Source organism: Henningerozyma blattae, chromosome 1 (genome assembly GCF_000315915.1).
Source record: "Henningerozyma blattae CBS 6284 chromosome 1, complete genome".
Lineage (NCBI taxonomy): Eukaryota > Fungi > Ascomycota > Saccharomycetes > Saccharomycetales > Saccharomycetaceae > Henningerozyma > Henningerozyma blattae.
Genome location: NC_020185.1, coordinates 1207042 through 1223016, shown reverse-complemented (window position 1 = coordinate 1223016; position 15975 = coordinate 1207042). Strand labels below are relative to the sequence as shown.

The 15975-nt window shown below is 31.2% G+C and overlaps 8 protein-coding genes across 8 annotated transcripts; 6 read left to right on the top strand and 2 right to left on the bottom strand.

Moving 5' to 3' along the window:
• Nucleotides 1-1647: 1647 nt before the first annotated feature.
• PEX34 (Pex34p) lies at nt 1648-2193 on the top strand (the record flags this gene model as incomplete). Its single annotated transcript, XM_004177761.1, has 1 exon — nt 1648-2193. One exon carries the CDS (start codon nt 1648-1650, stop codon nt 2191-2193), a length of 546 nt encoding a protein of 181 aa, XP_004177809.1.
• A 350-nt stretch (nt 2194-2543) lies between these two features.
• Nucleotides 2544-2834, top strand: MIC10 (Mic10p; the record flags this gene model as incomplete). The annotated part of the gene is made up of 1 exon (XM_004177760.1): nt 2544-2834. The coding sequence occupies one exon, from the start codon at nt 2544-2546 to the stop codon at nt 2832-2834; it is 291 nt and encodes a 96-aa protein (XP_004177808.1).
• Nucleotides 2835-3276: 442 nt separating this feature from the next.
• On the bottom strand, nt 3277-3618 carry ADF1 (Adf1p; the record flags this gene model as incomplete). Its single annotated transcript, XM_004177759.1, has 1 exon — nt 3277-3618. The coding sequence occupies one exon, from the start codon at nt 3616-3618 to the stop codon at nt 3277-3279; it is 342 nt and encodes a 113-aa protein (XP_004177807.1).
• Nucleotides 3619-3923: 305 nt separating this feature from the next.
• Nucleotides 3924-4874, top strand: KRR1 (ribosome biosynthesis protein KRR1; the record flags this gene model as incomplete). The annotated part of the gene is made up of 1 exon (XM_004177758.1): nt 3924-4874. One exon carries the CDS (start codon nt 3924-3926, stop codon nt 4872-4874), a length of 951 nt encoding a protein of 316 aa, XP_004177806.1.
• Nucleotides 4875-5137: 263 nt separating this feature from the next.
• TBLA0A04930 (uncharacterized protein) lies at nt 5138-6136 on the bottom strand (the record flags this gene model as incomplete). The annotated part of the gene is made up of 1 exon (XM_004177757.1): nt 5138-6136. The coding sequence occupies one exon, from the start codon at nt 6134-6136 to the stop codon at nt 5138-5140; it is 999 nt and encodes a 332-aa protein (XP_004177805.1).
• Nucleotides 6137-7590: 1454 nt separating this feature from the next.
• Nucleotides 7591-8673, top strand: CHA1 (L-serine/L-threonine ammonia-lyase CHA1; the record flags this gene model as incomplete). Its single annotated transcript, XM_004177756.1, has 1 exon — nt 7591-8673. One exon carries the CDS (start codon nt 7591-7593, stop codon nt 8671-8673), a length of 1083 nt encoding a protein of 360 aa, XP_004177804.1.
• Nucleotides 8674-10178: 1505 nt separating this feature from the next.
• Nucleotides 10179-11906, top strand: HXT2 (hexose transporter HXT2; the record flags this gene model as incomplete). The annotated part of the gene is made up of 1 exon (XM_004177755.1): nt 10179-11906. The coding sequence occupies one exon, from the start codon at nt 10179-10181 to the stop codon at nt 11904-11906; it is 1728 nt and encodes a 575-aa protein (XP_004177803.1).
• Nucleotides 11907-13937: 2031 nt separating this feature from the next.
• TBLA0A04900 (uncharacterized protein) lies at nt 13938-14429 on the top strand (the record flags this gene model as incomplete). The annotated part of the gene is made up of 1 exon (XM_004177754.1): nt 13938-14429. The coding sequence occupies one exon, from the start codon at nt 13938-13940 to the stop codon at nt 14427-14429; it is 492 nt and encodes a 163-aa protein (XP_004177802.1).
• Between the last annotated feature and the right edge of the window lie 1546 nt (nt 14430-15975).

Here is a 15975-nt window from a genome sequence, read left to right as displayed (position 1 = left end):
AACCGAGTTTGAAATCGATTTTCATTGGCTAAACGGGTGTCCGGCGCCCCGGGTAACGGTGTCCGTCCGGACAACGAGGCTCGGAAACCGTCCGGACAGTGACCAACCATTAAAACCACAAGACTCATTTTAGAAAATACAAGTAATAAAAGATAATGTCAAATACTGGTGTTACGAGACAAGAATAGCACCATTTTGGAGCTGGAGTTCAGCACTTTCAAACAAGCCCATTTTTACCGCCAATAGGCTCCATTTAGTATGCATCTTGGAGTGGTCCCAAAAATGCGTTTGCCGGGATTCGCAACCTCCGTGAGAGTGCAAAAGTGTCCGGCGAAACGCGAACCATGGTTCAGCCGGACACGTCCGATCCCAAAGAGGCAGCCGCTAACTAAAATATACACAAACAAAAGACTATATGATATAGAGTGCTTATGGTGAAAAAAAACAACAATAACAAATATCACAAATTCACCATTCTACTGGGTGTAAGTAGTAGCATACGGTGATGTGGTAGAACGTATGGTGTATGCTAGATGTTTCATAAAATCCTGATTTCTTAGGAACCTTGCTGTTGTTTGTTGACATATTAAGATTTATCAACACTTGCATTCCAAATATGAGTTAGATACCTGAGAAGTAGTACCAGCACCATCTGATCCATTTAATATGGTGGTGGGAGCAACACTTATTTGTATTTGAATACTTCTAACCGTGACGCTTCCAAATATATAAGGGACACACCATTGTCTTGCCTTGATATTAACGCCGTGACTAATAGATGATCTATAGTTACCTATACCTGATGATAATTGCTTTATATCATTGTATCGATTTGTAATAGACAGATAACATACAAAATAGACCAAACAATCAATAGTCCTTAGAAATCTGTTTTTTTAAAAAGTTATCTGGATTTTTATGCTATTTAAATTCTGTTTGGTTTCTTTTTATTGTAATTTTTTTTTTTTCGTTCAGGCTATCTATCAATCTCGCCCTTGTTGAAATCGGAACATCCAGACTCAATGATCCAGAACAAAGCGGACTTCGCTTAGAAAATTCGAGGGAGGTCTTTCAACAAGGTTACAAGGGACCCAGCAACTGTTGGCAGGCTAATTGGATATGGAAAATGCACTCCAAAGTGCAAACACAAACACCAACACAAATACAAACAACTAACACAAACACAAACACAAACAGACTAACATCACAATTTCCACCTAAAGAGGCAATATGCAGATTGATGATGATGATGCTTTAGGATAAAGTGCCTTGGAGTTAGGTACTTTATACCTCGAATATATTACCATCCAAGCGACGATATATTTCAAAAGTAGAATCCAAATCTAAGATTACAGGGCAAATCAATTGTACAAGAGAAGCAACTGTATAAAAGAACTGTGCAAAGCAACGGTTTAAAGCAACTAATACAAACAATAGTACATGGCTTGTTGGGATTTTGTCATAATTCATATATTCCCCCTTTGACGCTCTCCTCAACGGTTTTTGAATAATAGTGTACGATTTTAACGAAAGCTTTATCAGACTGTAATCTTATCCTTGGTAACATTCGTTTGTTAAGGTTAGACATTTGTGTTTACTCAAGATACCATCCTCAACTTACTCTCATCGATCTTCTCAGCATGCAAAATGGATATTGTAAACAATAGTATTTGGAAATTCGATATCTTGTACGGTTTAGAATCCATTTGTAGTGTATTTGATAATATCTATTTTCTAAGAAGTATTGGTTTGATTAGTGATACAAATTTATTCTATAGATTACTTAATAGAAGTGAGCTGGGCTCCAAAATTTGGCTAATCACATTAGTATTAAATATAAGAAAGGATACTTTAGAATTATTGAAATTATTAAAATTAAAGACCAAGATTAGTGATGAATTAGAATTCCAATTGACTAAATTAAAAATGGAAAAAATTGGAAATTATTCCAAAGATGTCACATTGATAATAAAGGATAAATTACAAAATTCATTAAAGATTATAAACAATTCCATTAAAGATCGCATATTTGATTTAATTCAAAACTTGATCTATCTATTAATTTTATTAATTAATATTGGTGGTCATTATTATAAAAGTTTACAACGATTTAAACATATTTTAGAAATAATTTCTAATATGTTAATTGTTTCGAGAGTCTTTTCAACTAATTTTAATTTAGCCAATTTTTAATCTTCTACTTTTCTTTTATTTTTCATTTATTACAAATTGCTTATATATATATAAGAAAAAAAAAGCTATATTAATTTGTATATTATTTATGTATTATAATCAATTGTCTTTTATTTAGGTAAATTTGCACGTGACGAATAATTACGGAATTAACAACATTATTTCGGGTAATTATATTTATTCTCTTTAATTTCAAGATAAAATATATTAAGGATATAGAAATAATAATAGATGAAAAAACTAAGAAGCAAAGGTGGAAAATAATAATAAACATACACAGGACAATTACAATCAATAAGTAATTAACGAACTTATATTTTAAATATATATTTATTAGACTTTGCAAAAAAATGTCAGAACAAATTGCTCAACAAACTACTACCCCAACTACAACAGAATCAGCTTCAACTGCAGTAACATCAAATAGATCAATTTTAAATGATAAGTGGGATATTGTTATTTCTAATATGCTAGTTAAAACCACTTTTGGATTTGGTGCTGGTGTCTTGGCTTCAGTGATATTTTTCAAAAGAAGAGCCTTCCCTGTTTGGTTAGGGGTAGGCTTCGGTTTAGGTAGAGGTTACTCAGAAGGGGATGCCATATTCAGATCAACTGCAGGCTTAAGATCCTTCCAAGTTTGAATTCAATGAAATATATACAAACATATATATATATATTCTCTCTCAAGTTGAAGCATATTGATATACATTCAAGAAATAAAAATAATTAAGTGTACAAACAATGAAAAAAATTAAAGAAAAAAAAGGAAAATCAAACCAACATATTATTTTATTTATATAACCTGTATATAAATATATATTATTATGCATCATTAAATATATTCTTAAATTAGGAAATTTGAAATTCAAAAAAAAAAAAGAAAACATTTTGAAACAATAGAATAGCTTCGTACTCTGTAGTACACATAGCCATGGGTAAATCTAACTTTGCTATACGAATTGTCATAATGCAGTATAGTCATAGATTCAAATAGCCTGTTATCAAATATCCCAAGCATATCTCAAGTCATACAAATAATTTTTGCAAATACCTCCTTCATTTATTTTTTGTCTAATAAATTCCTTATAAAGAAAACCCTGAAATCATTTCTATTTGTGCTATCAAATCATCATTTGTTTGCTTCTTTTTATTTTTGATTTCTACGTTTAATAAACGATCCTTTTCTTGGTCTTTTTTCAATTGTTTAGATGATAGAGTATTGACATTTTTTGCTAATTCCTTGGACTTACCATTCAAATTTATGATATCAGAAAGTAATGAATCTTGTTTATTCATCTTTTCTACTTGTAGTTTGGCACGTTTCTTATCACCAACCGATATTTTGTTTGCCTTTACTTTCCCAAGTTTTCTAGAAGGTGTTTTACCAGATTTTTTTAGTTTGCTTCTTACTGTTGTCTTGGCCATTATTTAGTACTATTTCCCTTGAGTTTACTATTGTGTTTCTTAGAAAATGAATCATAAATATATAAATTTCTTTTTTATAGAATGTTAATTTCACATTTCTTTAATAGTAGGCGCTTTCATAGTCCGTAGAACGAATAGTCCGTAGAACGAAAATTTTTCTAAGCTCATCGCTAAATGTTCTGTAATAAAAAAAAAAAAAATTAATAATAAATAAAATTCATAAAAGTTTAGTTTAAGAAAAAAAAATACGGAGAGAGAGATAATATCTGCTAGAAGATATACATTTAATAATCTAATTCTAAAAGATGGTGTCAACACATAATAGAGATAAACCTTGGGATACTCCAGATATCAATAAATGGGAAATTCAAGAATTTAAACCTGAAGATAATGCTAGTGGGCTACCATTTACTGAGGAATCTAGTTTTATGACCCTTTTCCCCAAATATAGAGAAACATATTTAAGAGAAGTCTGGGGTGATGTTACCAAATCATTAGATAAGTACCATGTTGCATGTACTTTGGATTTAATAGAAGGGTCCATGACAGTTAAAACCACTAGAAAGACATATGATCCAGCAATTATTTTAAAAGCTCGTGATTTAATTAAATTATTAGCCCGTTCAGTTCCATATCCACAAGCTATTAGAATATTACAAGACGATATTGCCTGCGACGTTATTAAGATTGGTAATGTTGTAAACAATAAAGAAAGATTTGTAAAGAGAAGACAACGTTTAGTAGGGCCTAACGGTAATACATTAAAGGCTTTAGAATTATTAACCAAATGTTATATCCTAGTTCAAGGTAACACAGTCAGTGCCATGGGGCCATTTAAAGGGTTAAAAGAAGTACGTAGAGTTGTAGAAGATTGTATGAAGAATGTCCATCCAATTTATCATATTAAAGAATTAATGATTAAAAGAGAATTATCTAAAAGACCAGAATTAGCTAATGAAGATTGGTCAAGATTTTTACCAATGTTTAAGAAGAGAAATGTTGCACGTAAGAAGTCCAAGAAACCAAAGAAGGAAAAGAAAGTTTACACACCATTCCCACCTGCTCAATTACCTAGAAAGGTTGATTTGGAAATTGAAAGTGGTGAATATTTCTTGAGTAAAAAAGAAAAAGAAATCAAGAAATTAAAGGAACGTAGAGAGAAACAAGAAGAAAAACAAGTAGAAAAGGAAAAGGAAAGACGTAAAGATTTCATTGCTCCAAGTGAAAAAGAATATAAAAGTAGTTTGCAAAAATAAAATTTATTAAAATAATTGGCATGCAACATAAGACATTTATGTGGTAAGAAAAACATGAATGGATAACTGTATAATATATATATATATATGTATATATCTTAATAGAAATATTAGGTAAAAGCACTAGTAGAGTTACTAATATGATGAGATATACCTTCTCGCAATTACAAAAGAAAGGAAAAGAAAAAAAAGAAAAAAAAGAAAAATTTTTATAATGTAAATTGTCGTTATTTATAATATAAATCGTCATTACTTATTTCTATTTACAAGTGTAACTTGCTTAAAAATTTAAATCTTAAAGATTTACGTTCTTTTGAATTTTCTTTGGAATAATTTGATTTATTAATAGTGGCAGAATTATCGAAAGGTGAGTCAGTAATAGGTGCATCCATTAAAGTATTGTAATGAGAAGAATCATAACTAGAAGAACTGAGATCATTGGTGTTTGCACTTTCATATGGAGCTTGTATAGAATCCCTATCATTTTCCCTATTCAAACTATCCCTATTTGAATTGGAAGGATCTCTAAATATATTTTTACGAGATTGTGAATTTCTTTGAGTTTCATATCCTGTGCCTTCACCATCTGTTTCATCATTTTTCACTTCAAAGATGTTTCGAACTTTTTGTCTAAAACTAAAACGACTACTACTATTTCTATTATATGTTGCTGTTGAAGTGGTGTGATTATCGTTAGTATTATTATTATTATCATTAACATTAGAAATTTCATTATTAAGATCATTACTATGATGTGAAGCAGGGCCTATATTTCCATCTGCTATGTTGTCACTAGCAGGAGAGGTATAAGTATAATTAATATTATTATTTGTATCAGTGTTTTCTACAAAATGAGTTCCATCATTAGCCAAATCACTTGTAGTCAAATTTTCATCTGAACTTTCATCGGAATCAACCGTCAAACTTAATGTAGTCTTGGAATCATCCATTGAATTTGAAATTGATGAATAAATAGATGTTGTACTAGTTGGCAGACTAGAAACGGTATCATTTGAAACACTGGGCTCAATTCGATCTGGAATAGTTCTAGACTCATTATGAAGTGATCTATTAAAATCTGAAGTACTTAGATTTTTGTGGTGTAACACGAAACTTGTTTTCTCTGCCACATTAGCGCCATCATCACCTTTATACTTTTCTGATTTCTTGTGAGATTTTGTATAACATTTTCTTGATATCACACATTTGTGCTTTGAATGATGAAGATTGAATTCCAATTGGAAAGTGAATAAGAATATCATGATATAATTAAAATAAATAGTACTTTTACTATTTTTCAAAAAAAACAATATCAGTAGAGTTTAATATTATATAAGTTTATTAAGAAAAAATAAAGATAAAAATAAGATACATGAACTTAAAACAAAAGCAAGAACCATGAAATTGAACAAAAAATTCTATTCATCATGCTGAACAATTCTAACTGAAGCATTGGTTTAAAACTAGCCCCTTGGTAAACCCTTTTAAATTACAAACAACACGTCAACACATTAACACGTCAATATGCCTAACCATCTTAACATTACATACATGTATACTTTCACCACTCATCATAGTATGTAAACATATATACATCAATTTACAACAAGAATAGTCAAGTAATTGAATCATATAAATAACTTCCAATTTGGAAATCATCATTCACGTGAACACAGACCTAAAGGGGAAAATATCTTCAAACTTAACGGGGTTTATACTTTTTTTCCTTATTCCACGGATGATTACGGTAACCGCCCAGCCACGTGCCTGTCCTCTTTGGGCAATTACTTATCATCACTATCACCGTATCAAACGGTGACTCAACGGCTTTCTATCGCTTTCTATGTGGATTTTCTCTGTTCAATGCATTTACGGATATCAGTTACCGTCCCCTTATCTGATATTATCGATATCCTAATGTGGGGACGGCCCCTAGGAGAATCTCTAAGGGAATATATAGGGCACCCTTTATCTGCTCGGAGTCTTCCTATTAAAGTAAGATCGCTTTGTATCAGAATCCTGATATTTCCCTTTTTAGTAGCCCCAATTTTATCTGATACCGCCGTACGGGTATTGTATCCTTACCGAATCCGTATAATATTCGTACTGTTTCAGTGCCTGCCCGATCTGGATAGAAATCAGCATTTGTGGTAATTCCTGCTGGGCTTGGCAGTGGAGATGCATCTCCGAAAATAGCGGAAGTGCACATGCGCTATCGGAGATGCACCTCCGGAAACGATAGCGCGAAACAAGGAAAGTACGGGAAAAAACTCCTTTGAGAATGGGATGCTACAGCATTTCTCTGGCTTTGTTAAGGAACAATGAGGGAAACCTTGGGCGCCAAATTGATGAGGGCGGAATTATACATCCACGCGGCAAAAATAAAATAGTTTAATATAGAATGAATGTTACAAAATATTTCTTGAAGGTTAATGATAAACAATTTGATAACGAGAAAAAAAAAAGCTTATAGGATAATAGGCTTAATAATAAGCTATTTTCTTGTCCAGAGAAATCCAGCAAGCAAGTAACTCTAGAGGTTATCTATTGTTTAATACATAAAATTTTGTGATTTGATTCATATAAATACAAGTAATATTTCGATTTAAAAATATTTTTTAAAAAGTTTTCAACAACTGTTTCAAATCAATACTCTCTTTCTTTTGTGTTTTTTTATATAGATAAATAAATAACTAACCACATAACCCATACAACCATGTCTATCGTATACAACAAAACTCCATTATTACGTCAATTCTTTAGAGGTTCGCCAATCCCACAATTCTTTCTTAAATATGAATGTATGCAACCAAGTGGTAGTTTCAAAAGTAGAGGTATTGGGAATTTGATCTTAAAGAGTATTGATAAGATTAATAGTTCCAATTTAAATAAGAGACCACAAGTATTTTCTAGTTCCGGTGGTAATGCTGGTTTAGCTGCTGCTACCGCTTCAAGAAGATTATCAATTCCTTGTACTGTGGTGGTCCCCACAGCAACTAAGGAAAGAATGGTTAACAAGATTAAAGATACAGGTGCTAAAGTTATTGTTAATGGAGGCCATTGGAGTGAAGCAGATGATTATTTACAAAACCATGTTATAAATAAGATCGACTTAAATGAAATAGAGCCCATTTATGTTCATCCTTTTGATAATCCTTTGATTTGGGAAGGTCATTCCACAATGATTGATGAAATCATTGAATCGTTAAATGAACAAAATATTGACATCAGAAATGTTAAAGCTATCACTTGTAGTATTGGTGGTGGTGGATTATATAACGGTTTGATTCGAGGGTTAGAAAAATATAACTTAGCTTCAAAAATACCTATTATTGGTGTAGAGACCAATGGTTGCCAAGTATTTAATACTTCATTAAAATTGAAAAAATTGGTCAAATTTCCCAAGATTAATACAATTGCTACATCTTTGGGGACAAGTACTATTTCTGCTAAAACTTTTGAAAATGCTTTAAAATATAATACTAAATCTGTGGTAGTGGATAATATTGATGTAATAAAGACTTGTTTAAGATATACTTATGATTTTAATCAGGTGGCCGAACCTGCTTGCGGTGCTGCATTACATTTGGCGTATAATACTGGTCTAATAGAAAATGCCCTGGATACTACTCTAACAAAAGATGATATTATAATAGTGATTGCTTGTGGTGGTTCTTCCAATACAGTTCAAGAATTAGAAGAAGCTTTACTCAAATATAAATTGGATTATTCCTTACCACAAACACCAGAATATATCTTTACCGAAAATCATACTCCAATATTATCCCCTGTATTATAATCACGGAATGTTAAACAAACAAGTAAAAAAAAAACACTAACAAAAAAATCACTTACGATAATTATTTATAATATTCTAATGAAAAAAAGTAAAAACGACATTATGATTGTATTCTGGTATGTTGTTAATAAGCAAGCATGTTGTTTTTCTAAGGTGTTTTGAAATTGTATTTTTTTTTTAATCCTTACGATTTATTAAGACGTGCTGTCAGTTAAGACGTGTTTTTATCGTTTCAATATATAAAGCTTTATATATATTGTTGTATTATTTATTTAGGAAAAAAAAGGAAAACGACGTGCAACTCAATCAGAATAATTTATGAGGTATATTTAGTAGACATTTTTTATGTGAATGACAGGCTATACATTGCTATATTACAAAGTTACCAAGTGAATAAATATTTAAAGAGAAAAATAACAATTTGTTTTTCAGTATAGATGACTAATAATAAAAATAATGATCTCTGAAGTAAAACTTGCTATTTGAAAAGAATTTTGAAGTATCATAATAAATATAAACTTGATTAAAGAACTCACCGTACTTCTGAGTTCGAATAAAATATAAATGAGATATATTCACTTACCTTTTAAAATAGTCTTCCCTATTTGAACACAGGTTTGTTTTGATTTGTCTCTTTCATATATCTGTATAACATGCTTTAGCTCTCTTGTATTTTCAACTTAGTAACAAATCTTAAACCAACTAATATCATAATAGGTTAAATATTTTACATAACCAATGAACTAGTAATTTTATGACAATGAAAATTTCTTAATGCTGTTGATGACCTATCTCATAAAATTTCAATATAATTCCTTTGTATTGGTTGAAAACTCAAAAAAATTTAAAATAATTTGTATAGGCTATGGAAGTTTCAATGAAGCTAAAAAAAGGGAGAATTCAGAACCATATTCTTTTACTTTGTAGGACACTAAGCGGGGATAATTAAAGTATTTTCCGCTTTTGAAGCTTTTAAATCTAGGAAAAGGTTTTCAACTACGTTATATCCAATTGGTATATTTTCATGTTTTTAAGTATCTAAGCTAGAATATATATTTTTATAAACTCTTCAAGATGTACTATCCCTATCGATAATTAAGTTGATAAATACAACATACACTCCGACCTGCCCCACATTTCTAATCTTTAGTGTTGAGAATTTTCAGTTTGCAGATACCGCATTAGGAATTTTTCGCAGCGAAAACCATCTCCGATGGAGGGGTATATTCCGTAAAAAATAATAGGCCCCACTTTTAAAGAATGTTAAAATTCTTGCCTAGACCTTTAAGCTTATCACCCACAAATATTTGTGTGGTCTTTGACCCACACTTATAATGAAATATATTTACAATTGTTACAATAAAATGGTATATAAACAGCACGAACCATGTCGATAAGCATCACATCATTTCTCGTTGGATAATAACACATCAAAAAACTACTCACTTTTCCCCTACTTATACAACTCAGATACATTTTTATATTTTATATTTGCTAATTCAAAAATGACAGGTATGACAGAATACCAACCTACTCAATTAACAAACTCTTCTACGAACTCCACACAAATCGAAAACAACAACGATGTTTATATTGCTCCTTCCATCAAAGATGATGACGAGTTTAAGAACGACGAATACCCATTGGAGCAAAGCGACGATTCCCCATCCCAAATAGAAATTCCAAAAAAACCAGCATCTGCTTATATCTCTGTTTGCGTTATGTGTTTGATGGTTGCCTTCGGTGGTTTTATCAACGGTTGGGATATCGGTACCATCGGTGGATTTGTTGCCCAAACCGATTTCGTTAAGAGATTTGGATCTCTAAATTCCAATGGAGAACCATACTTGTCCAAAGTCAGAACTGGTTTATTAGTTGCAATCTTTAATATTGGTTGTGCTATTGGTTCTGTAACTTTGGGTCGTGTTGGTGATGTCTATGGTCGTCGTCTAGGTTTAATTATGGCGACTATTATCTTTGTTGCTGGTGTTGTAATCCAAATTGCTTCTACTGACAAATGGTACCAATACTTTATTGGTAGAATTATCGCTGGTATTGGTATGGGTGTAATTGCTGTTTTATCTCCAATGTTGATTTCTGAAGTTTCTCCAAAGCATTTGAGAGGTGCTATGGTTTCATGTTATCAATTGATGATTACTTTTGGTATTTTCTTGGGTAACTGTTGTAATTATGGTACTAAGACTTACGATAATTCTATCCAATGGAGAGTTGGCTTAGGTTTGCAATTTGCCTGGTGTTTATTCATGGTCGGTGCAATGTTGTTTGTTCCTGAATCCCCAAGATTCTTGGTTGAAAAAGGTAAGATTGAAGAAGCAAAGCGTTCCATCGCCAGATCTAACAAAGTATCAATTGACGACCCATCCACTATTGCTGAAGTAGAAATTGTACAAGCTGCTGTTGAAGCTGAAAGAGCTGCAGGTGAAGCCGGCTGGAAAGAATTATTTCAAACCAGCAACAAAGTTTTCCAAAGAGTGATCATGGGTATTGCTGTCTTGGGTTTACAACAATTGACAGGTGCTAATTATTTCTTCTACTATGGTGCTACTGTTTTTAATGCTGTTGGCTTAGAAGATTCTTTCCAAACTACAATCATTTTTGGTGTAGTAAACTTTGCCTCCACTTTTGTTGCTTTATATGTTGTCGATAAATTTGGTCGTCGTAGGTGTTTACTATGGGGTGCAGCTGCCATGACTTGTTGTATGGTTGTTTTTGCTACAGTTGGTGTGACTAGTTTATATCCAAATGGTAAAGACCAAGCTTCTGAAAAATGGGCTGGTAATGTGATGATCGTTTTCAGTTGTTTATTCATTTTCTGTTTTGCCACCACTTGGGCTCCAATTCCATTTGTCATTATTTCTGAATCCTTCCCATTGAGAGTCAAGGCCAAAGGTATGGCTTTAGGTACTGTTTCTAATCAAATGTGGAACTTCTGTATTGGGTTTTTCACTCCATTCATCACTGGTGCCATTGACTTCTACTACGGTTATGTTTTCATGGGTTGTCTAGTTTTTGCCTACTTCTATGTCTTCTTCTTTGTTCCTGAAACCAAAGGTCTACAATTGGAAGATGTCAATATCATGTGGGAAGAAGGTGTTTTGCCATGGAAATCTAACTCTTGGGTGCCACCATCTAAAAGAGATGACGACTATGATGTGGATGCTTTAGCTAACGATGACCAACCAATGTTCAAGAAAATGTTTGGCAGCAAATGAACATAACACAACAATACTCTAATTTTCATATTCTTTTCGTTTTAATGACCCCACTTATTATTTATACCTTTTCTAATGATTAGGTTTTTTTAATTACCTATAAAGGTACTATATATATACGTGTATATTTTTTATATTCATACATTAACTCATTTATTAAATTATCCTAAAATACTCCAGTGTTGAAACATTTGAATTCTACTAAACCAAAAAGTTGCATAATAAACTTAGTGCCATCTATATATGTTAAATATTAATCATAAAATGTTAAAAAAATAAGCCAAAGATAAGCTAACTAAATACGACGAGATTAAATAACAACCAGTGATCAACCTACACAAAATAAAAATTATTAAGTGCAATGGGGACACAGATCCAGTAATCAAGTTCTTAAATAACCTTATCACACTTATACTAGACTCCGTCTGTTTCCCTCAAAGTAGAGTTCGGAGTTTTCAAACCCTTATTTTCTTTTTTGAAAATAAAACACGATATAATGGAATCCAGTGATTATTTAAAATTCGAAGGGCACTTAACATACTGATGCCACAAAAGAATATTTCTTCAAATAAACACTATAGTATATAATTTTTTTAATACTTCAGAAACTAGTTAATTAGTACCTACCTTTGCAACTTATTTTAAGTTTCAGACATCCCTGGCATCAGCGGCTAATGGGAAAACGTATATTCTAAAACCATCAAATAAACAAGAAAAAGAGCCGTAATATGCAAAAAGTTGTTTAGTTTCCAAGCTAGGTATATATAATTGATGTATTTTTGTCACTTCCTTTTTTTAAAGGTAAATTGAACTCGTTTTTGTGACAAGTATTGCCCTTAATTCTTGAGGTGGGGCCTTTTAATCCCTAGTTTAACACTATAATTTCCTAAAAAAGAAGTGTAATATGCAATAACGATGCCTAGGTGGGGTTTATTAAGCTAATAATGGTAAAATACATTCTTTAGCATGTGCTAAGGGTTTTTTGAACAGATAAACACTTATTATTTATTCCATAACTTTTCCACTTAGAGTAATTTTAGAACAAATAAAAAGATAGAACAATCCTTTAAACTAGGTCCTTTCTTTTTTAAAATATAATTTTTAGTCGCTAGATTGAAATAAAAAGGGTATATGGAAGTCTATAAATTGGACGACTAATTCTACAATAATCCAAATTGTATCCATTCCAAAATGCTAAAGAAAATTAACTCTAGTACACTAGCTAACAAAGATTACTACTATTATAATATAAAATGGCTGGTATTGCATTTGAAGACTTGGAAGAGTGTATTACAACATACAGCTCAAGTAGAAATAATAACAGCTCCTTAACATGGGTAAATCTAATGTTAACCTACACAAATAGTACCAAAAGATTCGTATAAATATTTAAAAGCTATCTCAACGAATGGTAAATAAAATTTCCTACCTGTAAGGAAAATGGACATGATATTACTTATTTTGATGAATATTTTGCATGCAAGGGATATTGGGACCCTTACCGTGGTTCTTCCAAACTGTTTACTGAGCCAACAATGAATGACTCTAAACTAGTATTCACAAGGGCAATGCAGCTTCTTTCCCAAAATCGTTACAGAAAGGGACTAACAACTGCTAAAATCAAAGATTTGCTAATTAAAAAGTATCCCAAAGATTATAGAGGAAACAAGCAATTGACTAATACTGTATCGTCATTGTTCCGTTCCTACTGCAATAAATTGATAAAAGGTGATGTAAAACTCTTGTTTGCTATTGATTGGGGAAAAAATAGGCTTAATAAAGAAGTGAATTAAAACAATGGGTACAAAATATGTCACAAGGTAATATTTGCGACGATAAACTAAAGCCAATTGAAGATAAAGAAATGCTAAAAAATCTTAAATTAACCAATAATTACAATAATAAAGGATTACTATCTTCAAAAAAAATGTCAAGGGAAAAGTTATCAAATGTAGACCAAAGAAGAGGAATATTGCTGCTAAGGTAGTTAAAAACTTTTCAAGAATAGAAGACGATATAAGAATTACAGGTATGGATCCAACAAATAATTCAATGAAGGTGTTTGATGAAGAATTTAATAAGTTGATAGGTGATTGTGGTATTGATTGGATTCAAGAGGAGTTTTCTTGTCTTGAAGATACAATTACAGAGGAAATACCAGTAGTGGGCCCTATATCTATGTGTGATGATAATTTTAGTGAGCTATCCTTTGATAATACTGAAAGGGATCTTTGTAAAGACTCATATGAGATCACAGGTGATTTGGAAGATAGTAATGATATCGATAAATCATTTAAGATGGATACTAGCTTGTTGAATGACAATTGTGCAGATATCACTATAGATACTTTAAATATTACGACAGAGAGTTTATCAGAAGATAAAAATGAGCAAAAAGAAGATGCTATGCAAAAACCAACATCAGCACTCAGTATCCAATCACAAAATTGCTTTATTAATGAGATGGTTTCAAGTAATATTTCGCACAGTGATGCATTCTTTATTTTTAATGTTTTAGTTTAGTGTATTAATTTAGATAGTATGATATTGTAATATCCTTTTGTCATTAACTCCATTGATCTCATTAAGTAGTTGGGTATGGTGAAGCAAGTTGTGAGGTTAATATTTACTTTACCCTTGTTGGTCTCATTGCTTGTAGGTACCAAAAAATTAACTTCTTTGTCGGAACCTTATGGTATTATTTGTTCTGATTGTTAAATAACGTATACAAAACTACAGAAGTATATAAAAACCGGTCTCTATTTATATTTCGGGAATGTAGGTTGTATAAAAAGCATCGCATAGTATGTAATATTTTACGCTTAACATTCTTACTGTACACCAATAGAATCCCTTGTAAGTCATAATTTAGGGAATAACTCTTTTTTGGTGAGTATATAATAATGTAGAAACCTCCTACCCTTTTGAGTAGGAATAAAAATGCTATAAAATATATAAAATACAAAGATTAGACATCAAATAAAAAGTTCGTAATTTATATATTTTGTTTTAAACAAGAGAAGTCAATTCATTGTCATCTATAGGTGGAAAATTTTTCACCTAATTAACCTCACAAGTATTGTATATATTAGTAAATCCTGTAGTAGTTACATGATATACTCCATTTGACTACAAGTAATTATCTAAATGGGGTTTTATTAGCAACGTATACTCTCATTTATCCTGAAACAATATATCTACTGCTTTACGTATAAAGACCATAAATATCTAACACTTAAGGACAGGTATATTGATTAGTATCTTTGAAAATATAGTATACGGTAGGTTATTGGAAGTTAGCTACTTAAATTTCCAAGCACCTACATTTTGTCGATAATTTATAATTAGGCTTATTTGTTTACAATACAAAAAAAGTAACGAAATATATTAAAAAATCAAAAATATAAAATGTAATTATAGAACAATATTTAATAACTAAAAAGGAAAATGTTAAGAACATATGTGGATATAAATCATGATATACAGTTACACGCTTCACGTGATTGATACTCCCTCAACTATGTATATATTTAATTCCAGGCCTGGTTCATAAGCTTAACAGAATATATTGTATATAATACTATAAGCATTAACTAGAATATAATCTATTACTATACCACCCAAGACATCTAAAGATTAAATAATACATACACGGTAACTAGAGACGTCAAATTCTAAATTATTTTTCTGAGTAGTCTATATTGCTATGATTGATATAGTGATCCAGTACTCCTTTATAGAACCATTTTATAACCGTGTCAAGTGTCATTACACAATATCAAAGTTGATATATTTCAATATCTCGAAAAATAGCCTTAGTAAGGTGAATTTTTTCAAACGCCTAATAAACTTGATATAGGCAGTAATTCAAGATGCGTTAGGAATATCTCAGCCATAACTAAAAATATGAAGGCAGAAGAATATTGAAAATACATTTGAATACGATAGAATACTAATGAATGAACTTTTCTACTAATTTTATTATTAATTCAAGGATACGATGATAATTTTTTCCAATTGATTGAAATATAAACCACCACTAAGTTCTCACAACTGTATGAACTCTAAT